Source organism: Merops nubicus, unplaced genomic scaffold, assembly GCF_000691845.1.
Source record: "Merops nubicus isolate BGI_N331 unplaced genomic scaffold, ASM69184v1 scaffold23567, whole genome shotgun sequence".
In the NCBI taxonomy this organism is placed as follows: Eukaryota; Metazoa; Chordata; class Aves; order Coraciiformes; family Meropidae; genus Merops; species Merops nubicus.
The window spans coordinates 1651-13033 of record NW_008621300.1 but is presented as its reverse complement, the minus strand read 5'-3'; the positions used below and the strand labels follow the sequence as shown (position 1 = coordinate 13033).

The 11383-nt window shown below is 36.9% G+C and overlaps 1 protein-coding gene across 1 annotated transcript; it reads right to left on the bottom strand.

Moving 5' to 3' along the window:
* Positions 1-406: 406 nt before the first annotated feature.
* Positions 407-10981, bottom strand: LOC103776919 (mothers against decapentaplegic homolog 2-like). The gene is made up of 8 exons (XM_008944447.1): positions 10884-10981; positions 9564-9757; positions 8957-9091; positions 5670-5744; positions 4360-4413; positions 3101-3313; positions 741-878; positions 407-577 (listed from the first exon to the last, which is right to left on the bottom strand). The coding sequence occupies exons 1-8, from the start codon at positions 10979-10981 to the stop codon at positions 429-431; spliced, it is 1056 nt and encodes a 351-aa protein (XP_008942695.1). The 3' UTR covers positions 407-428.
* Between the last annotated feature and the right edge of the window lie 402 nt (positions 10982-11383).

Sequence of the window (11383 nt, the reverse complement as noted above, 5' to 3'; positions counted from 1 at the left end):
CATTGGGTACCATCAACTGCAGCCCATACCATAATTGAACAAACATTATACTCCAAATAAAACAGGACCAAGACCAAAGTGGCTGTACTTCTAATAAACGGCAAATAATCTCATAGCACAAACTGTGAAATTTCTAGATGTCAGTGATTTCACCACAGTAAGCAAGCAGGATCAAATGAGGAAATGGAACTTTGATGACATTCCTTGCTCAACAGCTGACATCAATACGATACTAAAATCAGTTTACTGGCCTCTATGAAAGGAACTTCATAGCTAAGGAGGAAAAAAAGGAAAATATGGGTTCAGCTTCCAAACAGCATACAAGTAAGAAGCCTGTATGTATGGCTTTCAAGCCAGACAGAAATGGTTTAATAGTGAAAGAAGAAAAATTAACTCCAAATTTAAAGCAATGGGGTTGGTTTTTTTTCTTACCTGTATTCAGCTCCCCACCCTTTAACAAAACTCATTCTTATGGTACACATTCTAGTAAGCTGATAAACTGCTTCAAATCCCTGATTCACAGATTGAGCCAGAAGAGCAGCAAATTCTTGGTTATTAAAGATTTTTAGATTGCAACCTATAATGAAAAGAAAATAGCCAAAAAGGTACAAACAATGAATACTTTTGTTTGCTACACAGAAGCCATAAACTATAAAGAACCTATCAAAAAGAAAGCAAACATCATCCAGTGAATACGTTCACTGGATATTTTTACATGAAACCTGTGGTAGGCTACTAACCTGGTGGAATTTTGCACACAGTTGCAGGATGCCAGCCATATCTTTGATTACAGTTGGGACTCTGAACAAAAATTGCGCTATCGCTTAGGCATTCAGCAAAAACTTCTCCACCAATGTAATAGAGACGTACTCCCCTTCCTGTAGTAAAATTCAAAGGAACTCTAGTTATATGACCCAAGCAGATTAACAAACAAGGGAGTATTTTGTTTCAGAAGGCCATGGTTTTTCTTTACAACAGAAACCAAAATCAATTATCTCCAGGACTATACTGCTGGGCTGACAGCTGTAACAGGAGCAGAGCACAATTAACTTCATTTCTTTCCCATGAACACATAATATTTAAAGGAGAAGCATAATAATTTTTGGGCAAGAGCAAGGGATAGGATTTTCTAGCCATGCAATGGCTTGTAACCAAATCCAAGTGAAGAAGCTGCGTTCATTACCAAATGACTTTTTCACTTAAAGAAATTCCAAAATAGAAATAAAAATATTACATTCAACAGAATTAAAACCAGTGCTAGTATTAAAGTGTTGTATGTGAAGTGACACAGACCACTATGGCAAAAAAGGAAAACACAAGTATACCACTTCAGCACTCTCCACTTACATGCACCCACACTATTTCACATCCCACTATATAGAATCATAGAATCATAGGGGTTGGAAGGGACCTCGAAAGATCATCTAGTCCAACCCCCCTGCCAGAGCAGGATCACCTAGAGTACATCACACAGGAAGGCGTCCAGGCAGGTTTTAAATTACTCCAGTGAAGGAGACTCCACAACCTCTCTGGGCAGCCTGTTCCAGTGCTCCGTCACCCTCACAGTAAAAAAATTTTTCCTGATATTCACCTTGAACCTCCTATGCTCCAATTTGCACTCATTACCCCTTGTCCTATCACAGGTCAATACTGAAAAAAGCTTAATTCCATCTTCCTGACACTCACCCTTTACATATTTGTAAACATTGATGAGGTCACCCCTCAGTCTCCTTTTCTCCAGGCTAAAGAGACCCAGCTCCCTCAGCCTTTCCTCATAAGGGAGATGCTCCACTCCCCTAATCATCTTTGTAGCCCTATATAGCCCTTCTCTGTACTACTTTGACAAAACCAATAGGAATTCATTTAGCCCTATTACAAGAAAAAAAAATACCCATAAGAAATCCTGTTGTTCACTTTTAAATTATGATCTTGAACTCTCTCTCAAAGTGGAAAAAAGAAAAAACTGATTTATTTCTAGCAGAAGTAAGATAAGTAATGTACAATTGATCTCCCATAGAAAACTAATTATAATTAAGAGGTCCTTTAAAGGCCACAGTTTCTTTTCCCCTTTTTCTTTAAAACTGTTTTTCAAATAAAATGCAAGCAGCTCTATAAAACAGTGAGAGCTCCTTACATTTTTGCTTTTCTTCATCATAGCCTGGGTTTCTGCACATCTAAACTTTTATTAGACAAGCATTTGGATTTGGCATAGGGGAAGTCAGAAGGTTCTACTAAACAGGTTGAAGTTTAAGTAAAAAACCAAAACCAAACAACAAAAAAAACACCAAACACAAACCCCCCAAAATTTCATGAATGTTGCTAAAAAAAAGAATCCAAGAAAAAAAAAATTAATTTATTGAAGAACTTAAAGCCAAGATTCTGCATTGTGGAAAACAATATTCTTTACTAACCATTACAAAGAAAATCTTAATCATGTTGAAACAGTGTGTTCTCAATGGAAGCTTTTCCCATTTCAGAAAAGAATTCAAGAACTACCAATGTTCATTCTGCATTTTATAAATTAGATTAAACTAAGCAATATGTTAATATTTTGTAATTAAACCTTAAATTTAAATTATAAGCAACTCTGAATGTAAATGCTACCCAGGGCTGAGTGGTCCAACAAAGAGCCTGAAAACCAAAAACCTGCCCCTTGGGATGCTTTGGTACATTGTCTTTTTCCAGCAGGCAGAGAACATCAACATGAGCAACAGAAATCCCATACAGTTGAGTGGCTTCCTCCTGTGATGCTCTCAGCCTGACAGCTGTATGACTGCTGCTGCCACCAACTTAGTGACTACTGATTGAGGAAAGGCAGCTCCTTTCAGCTCTAGCCATCACTACATCTCTTCCCATTTGCTACTGCCTGTGGTAGCAGAAGCTGCTACATTTCTCCCCGATTTCAAAAGTGTTTTTCCACTTCCGTCCTTAGCAAGGGAGACCAAGCTTTCTTTGGCAAGCCTCAAGAAAGAAGTTCAATGGCTGGCTGCACAAGGGTGAAACGATTCCAACACACACATCTGCCCATCCTACCTGGATCATTCCAGATAATTTAATGGATAAAATGAAATTAAATAGTTACAAGACCAGAGATATTTACCTATGTGTCGTCTTGTCATTTCCACTGTAGCATTTCTGTTTACGTTGGAAAGCAGACCTAGACAAAATCGTTCTGAATTTGATGGATCTGTAAAGCCATCTACGGTCAGGGAAGGCTGTGATGCATGGAAGGTTTCTCCCACTCTTTGATTCAATTCATAATATGCTATTGAACACCAAAATGCAGGCTCTGAGTAAGTAACTGGTTGTAAGTCTAAAAAAAAATTAAATAATTAAATAAGCTTAACACAGAATTTGAGGCTGAAAAGAAATCTATCTGTCCTGCTATTCATCTCTTCCAGAAATGACAGAGGTAGTCTCCTCAAATGACTCGAATTATATTTTGCTTGCTGTCATTTTTACCTACCCTGGTAAACAGAATTGAATCCAATATTCCACACAGGGGAAGGAGGAGGGAAAGAAGGGGTGAACTAAGTTGACCACAGCTCATGTAGTTCAGTTCTTGCATTTTGCACAGCAAAATGAATAAACTAACGTTACTGTGAGTGCCAGATGTCAAGACATTTCTGTTGCCTTTCTATAACTTGCAAATATTTTGGTAATGTTAAAGAAAAAAATTAAACCATCAAACACTGAACCACACAAAGGAAAAAATATTAACACAAAAATGATGTTCCTTTGTATTACACTATTATACTGTCTCTATCTAAAGAGAGCTCTAAGCTCCTTTTACTCTCCCCTACTAGAGCTCAGTATCTTCCCTGTGCATCTTCAGCTTTTCCTGTGTTGCTTCCCCTTTTTACCTGCCCTAACTTATTCAGTATTCTGAAAAGCATTTTCCTGTCACCATTCTTTAAATCCAAGGGAATCTGATCTTCCTGAGTTATTTATACAGACATATAGCAGTGGCACCTGATCAAAGCAGGTGGGCAACTAATGTGGGAACAACAATTGTGTTGTGAACACAGGTGAAATAATATATGAGAAGAGTAGCAGAACACATACAAGGGAGACAGCAAGTCTGAACAGCACTATGGATAGGCTAATGTCCTTTATTTAGTCTATAAATGGCATTCATGCACACACAATCATGTTATTCTTTCTCTTTGCTAGAGGCTCGATAGTTACAGCAATAGAGTAGTTATTAACAAGTTATTAACCCAGCCGTATTATTTTTATCATCAAGAAGCCAACACAATGGTCTCCTCCTAATGCAGCTTTTACTTTTTTAAGGTACATTTTGATTTTAAATATAATTATATAAAGAAGAGTCATCACACACAAGCACACACAGCTTACCCAAGCTATGATTCACTGGGGAGAGAGTGCTAGGAGACAGCTCTGCTGGAGATCCTGTTGAAGCAATACAGATTGTTTCAGAACAAACGATTCCTATTATTTCAGATGAGTAGGTATGACTACTATCTCTAGATCTAGTTCTTTTGAATAAGAAACCTCAGAAATCCTACCACCATTTTTTCCATGCTTATTCTGAATTAAGATTATATTTAATTTTCCATACTCCTGGGAACTTACCCCACCTTGTAAAGACCCAATTAACACCTTAGTGTATTGGGCAGAGCTCTCACTTCATGCACACTCTGTGAACATAACTATTTATGCACTTCTCTAGTGAGAAGTTAGTGACTTCTTCCGAAATTCAGTGGGGAAAAAAAAAAGCTAAGAAAAAGCAGATGACACAATCAAGATATTACCTCTCTATTCTCAAAGGAGAGGGTTTATCTCTAGAAAAGAACAAGTTGGATTTCCTCATTTGAGGAAATTATTTTATTCCTTCCTCTTTCCAGGAAAGACTCAGAAAAAAACCTCTCCAACACAATTTGCACACTAGTAGGCAAAATACAGAGAGACTTTGCTCAAGAAACATTCCTACAAGGACTGCTGATGTCAGGCTTTTTTAATTACAGTACCTATTGTCACATAATAGGAAAATATTTCAGTTCTTACAGAAACTAGCGCAGTTGATTTCAATTAACTAAAAAAGATTGCTAACCAAACAGACACACTCAAGTCTGGCAGGAGGTTCTTATCTAGTACATTAACTGTGCTTTGTCCAAGTCTAAGGCCAACCAGATTATCTAGAAATCCTTTCATACAAAGGCACAAATGCTTAATGTTTCTACTACTCCTTCAATAGAGCCTTCCATACAAGAATTAATTTGAAACATGGCAGAAATGATAAGGTTGTCAGAGTTCAGTAACAAGTTCTCAATGTGGCATTTCTGTAACTTATTTAGGCCAACATTCTGCTTCAATGAACCTGTTTCCAGAAGGTAAAGTTAGGGGTAGGTTGAAACCAATCAGCTATTAAAATCTATTTTAAGGCTTTCTGATGAAGACTTAATTAGACCTGTGTGCTTGTTACAAAACAAATGAAATGTACATAATATGTTACAGAATGTTTTAAAAACATTCCTCTAGCAAAAAATTTTGTTCACAAAAGACTGAAAATGATACTTTAAATAGAAAACATGAGGTTGTATATAGAAGGCTACTGCCATCATTATTCGGGCTGAATTCATGCCACTATGCAAAGGGATCACAACTAGTAATCCCAACTCTTCAAAATAGTGAAAAAAAAATTTTACCTGTATCCATGCTTTGGTTCAACTGCTGGTCACTCGGTTCTCCATCTTCACTGATATATCCTGGAGGTGGTGTTTCTGTCAAAAAAAAAAAAATCTGGACTGGGGAAATTTGTAAGGTTTAGTATTTGGGGTTTTTTTCCTCAAGTCCTCACAAGCTCCATGATACCTGAACACTGAATTAGAACTCATTTTGCTGTCTCTTTTTCCTTCCAGTAGGACTTCAAACCCATTACCTGCCTTATTGTCTATGTAAAATGTATCGTCTCTTGTATGCCACTCAATTGCTCAAATATGTTATATAATTAACAGATAATCCTTGTTTGTTCCATTTAAGATACTTTCACTACAATGTGTAACCATTTTGCAATTGTGATCAACAGCTTTCACATTTAGTAGAAATACAAATAAAATACAAAAAGAGCTGTCTTTAGTATAACCATCAGATCAGATACCCTCCCACACCTTATAGAAGTTGCTAGATTTAAAGTTTATTTTTCAGTTCAGTTCCCAAATCCATTTTTCTTCAATATCCAACAGTTGATTTCACTGGTTAATAACTATATTATCTAGTTACACTGCACAAGGTCTAGTATCATCATTATTATTAGTTCCAAGCTCTATTAAAATGATCATCTATTCTTCTAAATAGATTTCTTTAAAGATGGAGTTTCACAGACCAAACTAAAACTCACTAACAAGTTTGAAGCATTCTGATACTAGAAACTGTGCCTAATTCCACAGAAATATCACACAGAATCACTATGGTTGGAAAGGACCTTTAAGATCATAGAGTCCATCCGTTATTGAACTCTACCAGGCCATTTCTATACCCAGGAGTATCTTCAAAACCCAGGAGAGTATGGTTTTTCCTTTTCTCCATTCAAAATGTACTTTGTAAGCCAGATAATGAGTTAACCAACTGCCTTTCAAGAAATAATTTTCTTTGAACTTGACAAATGTCCTTTCCTATATATTAAGGTAAAATCTGGATTTCTTTAGTGAAAGTGTTTGAAGCTCTTTCTGCAATCACCTTAGAATTGTCTCCAAGACATCTGAGGGATTAAATACATTTAATTACATTATTATGAAACAACATAAGTTTAAAGCCTTTTGCTTAAGAATTAAAATCAAATTATATCCAATATAATGTCTGAGATATACAGCAATATAGTAAGATCAGAAGGAAGTCATCAAGAAGAAACTAGATTAAGTCATCTGATTTAATGAACCAAAAGAATTATATCTTTAGTTCATTCTGTAAAACTAGCGTGCTAAATATAGATGTGACAAAATTCAAGTGAAAATTTAAAAAGAAGATTAAGGGAAATCTTTACTAGCAAGAAGTATAATGACAAAAATCATACTTGTTTTGAACATTTTTATAGTATTCATTGTGATAAAGTGGACTCCACCTATGTCCAAATCATTTGTTATAGATAAGCCCACAGCCATGCTAAAAGGTCAATAACCATTTCAAATCCAGCCCACGCCTCCTGTTGCTAATCTAGGCTCTTTGGCACAGATTTTTTTTTTCCATATCTAGTCTCCAGTTGAACAAAGATTTCTTCCACCTACTACTATTAATATTGTTTTAAGGTCAGAGGTTGAGCACTACCACAGATGGAAATAAATGCCCAAGTGCAGCATTAAAAATTCTTAGCAGAGCTTGAATGCTCCCAGAAGTTTGGACAATGCAGCTTAGCATGTCCATAACCTGAAAGGGAACATACAGCCCTGAAGATCATCCTGCAGCTTCACAATCACTATTTTCCCAGCTGTGGGTGAAACCAACCTCTCTGTAGACCAAGTACTGAGACAGTATTGCAGTGCACAACTGCCACAGTTGTTAGTCTAACCTATTGCTAAAGAAAATGGTTCTCTGAAGGAAGCTGTCAAGACACATAAGACTTATCAGAACTTAGCTAAGTATTCAAAATGAAGTTAGAAAGGCATCCTGGGTTCAGCTATGATAGGGCTAATGTTCACAAGAAGCTGGGAGGAGCCACAGCTGGGATAAACAACCAAACCAGTCGATAGGCTATTCAATACCATACTGCCCTCATGCCTGCTATTTAAGGGGAGGGCTGGCTAGAGGAAAAGGCTCCTAATTTGAGCCAGCTACAGCTAGAACAGCAGCATTTGGGATGGCGAGCAGTTGTGTTGTATATCACTTGCTTTATATATTATTTCATTAGTATAATTGTTATTACTGTTGTTTCTTCTCTCTTTGTGTTGTTCTATTAAACTGTCCATGAGGTTTTACCTTTTTCTCCAGATTCCCTAACCCTAACCCTTCCTATCCCATAGGGAGGGAGGGGGAGAGAGGAGCAAGTGGCTGCATGGTGCTTAGTTGCTGGCTGGGGCAAGGTCAAATAAAATAAGATGTCATGACATGAATGCAACAGAACAGTGTCAGTGACAAAGAGGAGACATGGTGTGGTTAGCTGCATAAATATTTCAAGATCATGTAAATACCCATAATCACCTTGAACAGACTTCCTGCAAATAACTACCTAGTTGCTTTAACTCATTTCCATAGCACTGGATTTTCAAATGGTGGCTTTCCAGTAAGTTGTTTGCAAATGCTACCAAAAGCCCTCAGTTTGAGTCAAAAAAAGTATACATAAGAAAGCAACATCAACTTATAGCAACTTAAATTGCTCTCTGAAAATCTGCTGTCCCTAGGTGGCAACACATGGCACAAATTAAACTGATAAGATCAAATTAATTGAAACATTTTTGAGTGCCATTTTAATTCTTGGATAGATTTAAAGAAATCACAAGCTTAAATAAGCTATTGAAATGGGGCAATGGTCACAAGCTGGAGCACAGGAAGTTCCACCTCAACATGAGGAAGAACTTCTTTACTGTCAGGGTTACAGAGCACTGGAACAGGCTCCCCAGGGAGTTTGTGTAGTCTCCTTCCTTGGAGACTTTTAAGACCCGTCTGAATGCATTCCTGTGTGACCTGCCCTAGACTAGATGGTCCTGATCTGGCAGGGGGGTTGGACTCGATGATGTCTGGAGGTCCCTTCCAACCCCTAACGTTCTGTGATTCTGTGATACCAAGTAAGCTATTGTGAAACTACAGCAATGTGGTTTCACACCGCATCTTGTTCTGCAAACAGCGTTCAAGTATTTCCATTGGAATTAATACATTATATTGACTAAATTTAATTTATTGGCGCATCTTTTGATTAATTTAATCACTTAGGAGGATGAAATTGCCATCTTTATTCCAATGGTGCAATGTTAAACACTGTTTACAGTGGGAATTAAGAAAATACCTGGTATGTAATTGCTCTGTGGTTCAATTCCAGCTGGAAAGTTAGTGTTTTCAGGAATGGAATGGGTATAGTCATCGAGAGGTGGAAGCTCCGTGAGAATCTCAGTGTGCCGTGGCACTAGGACAGGAGGCAAGACTGGAAAAGCAAAATTCAAGTAAGACCCTCAAAATACACACTTCTGTGAGATAAAATGAAAAATAACCCCATCTAACAATTACTTAATATGTTTTGAAATTTGTACTGTTCATACTGCAATTGTACTGCTAGTTACTAGAAGAATCAGATTCCTGAGGTGCTTGAGTAAGACTACTCCACGCGAGCAAAGGAAGTCATCTCTATTCTCCTTTTCAGTCCAGACCATACTTAGCCAGCTGGAAACTGCTAGTGGTACTGCAAATGTTTATCAGGGGTATTCAATACATTTGTAAAGTTTTTTCAGTATCTTTACTATTAAAACATTCCAGGGGATGGTATTCTCAAAAGCTATATCTCTAAGAATCTTGTACTTTTGGTAAGAGAAAGCATAATCTTTATTTTCCTTTTAAAACATTATGCTAAACAATTACATACAGATAGTGCTATAGAAAGTCAGAAACAGTCTTCCTACCTGGTGTTTCCACTCTCTGATAGTGATAAGGGTTTACACATACTTCATCCTTTTTAAGATTAAAAGCATATTCACAGTTTTCAACTGCTTTAAGTTCATGGTGACTGTGAAGATCTGGCCAGCGCCACAAACGACAGTAAATAACGTGTGGTAATCCTTTACGATGAGATACCTGTAGACGGCCATCGAGAGATCTATAGGGGAAAGATGTTGAAAAGTATTTACAGACTGCATGCTCTCTCTCAATTGCTCAAGCAACAGTGTACACACATGGGAGGGGTAGTTTGTTTATTCTCAGAATTCAGTGGACTGACACTGTTAGTGACTTTTATCACATTTGAAGCCTTTTAACAAGAATATAAATATGATGGTATCAAGCAGTGTCTTAACTTATTTTTGAGCTGCTCAAATTATTGTCAGTGAATTTAGAGCCACTTTACCTCCAAGGATGTATTTAGTATGATTATTTCATTTTTTAAAATGAAGAAGAAAGTTGTTGAAAAAAATAAAATCACACACTTAATTCCTTCTGCTGCTAAACCTCAAGACTTTGCTAGGGCATGGATGCTTTACGGCTTTAAGCATAAGAACACCCACAGGACTACAAATAAGTCTATAAGCAGTCAGCTGCCCAAGTGATCCACATGGCAGTATAATTGTAATATAAAAAGCATGAATGCACATCTTGTGAGAGCTGTACAGTTTATCATCTTGACTTCATTTGCCTTGCTATCCGCTGAAAAGGTTTTGCTAGTTTTAAGACAGACTGCATATGCTTACACAAATGCAGGTGTTTATGATTTTTATGGGATGGGAGACAAACCTCAATACACAAATAAAGTAATGTGACATGAAAAAAATAAAGACCCTGTTTAGAATTTGCCCAACCATTAACTACTGAAGAATTTACAAAAAATTATTCAGTACCTCCTATCTGAGCCAATTAGCAAGATTTAACTGAAAGCTTGTGGCATACAAAGCACTTTAAACACTTTGCAAGATTAAGTCTAAAGAATTAAGTTTCCCAACTTTGTTAATATAAATACCAAATCACATTAGAGCTTATATTTAACAGGTCTTCCTATTCTTTCAGTAGTACTGGCTTGAAAAAGGACTATTCCAGAATTAGTTTAATTGGTCAAAACATCAGCTAAGAACAGTTGGATTTATACACTGGCAAACAAATATTTTAAAATGCTGTACCATGAGAGGCCTAGGAAGTATTTTACTCTATTTTACAGCTAAAGCATCCCATTGCAGACCCTCCAAAGCCAATCCCTCCCACAAGGTTTCTGTGATGCAAGAGGGCAGAATATTCACCTGGTTTGTTCAGAGAAGCTGTAAAGGCCTGTTGTATCCCACTGATCTATCGTGTTGGGTGTATTCAGTCCCCAAATTTCAGAGCAAGTGCTGTGCATAAATTGAAAACAAAACCAAAAATGATATGAATATGGAACACAGTTATTCAAAATACCATGATTTCAAACATGGAAAAAATGTACAGAATACTTCCTTTCACATAGAAGATAGAGCATTATTAGACTTACATTTAAACTGACATCTCATGCTATATTTTCTATATGAAGGAGGCTATCAAAATGGAACACATGATTCAAGGTAAATGGTAATGTTTTTAAAAGGTGAACAAGTTCTCTGGTTTTAAGTAGTCAATACAGTTGTAATGTTCCTTAAAACAGGCAAAACTTCCTCAGCCTAGCTCTTAAAAGTCAATTTTAAAGGGTAGTTTCTGGGTTCATTTTGTTTTGTCTGTTTTTAAACATAAGCTTCCCTAAGACTTCAAACAAAGGCCATGTGTATCT

What these genes read in the sequence shown, in the direction of transcription:
- LOC103776919 (XM_008944447.1), bottom strand. Translation starts at nt 10,981, where the DNA reads ATGCACAGCACTTGCTCTGAAATTTGGGGACTGAATACACCCAACACG. An exon ending in CCCAGTGAATCATAGCTTGG is followed by an intron (nt 3,314 to 4,359) that starts GTAAGCTGTGTG and finishes ATTTTTTTTTAG; the next exon opens with ACTTACAACCAGTTACTTAC. An exon ending in AATGACAAGACGACACATAG is followed by an intron (nt 879 to 3,100) that starts GTAAATATCTCT and finishes ATTTTACTACAG; the next exon opens with GAAGGGGAGTACGTCTCTAT.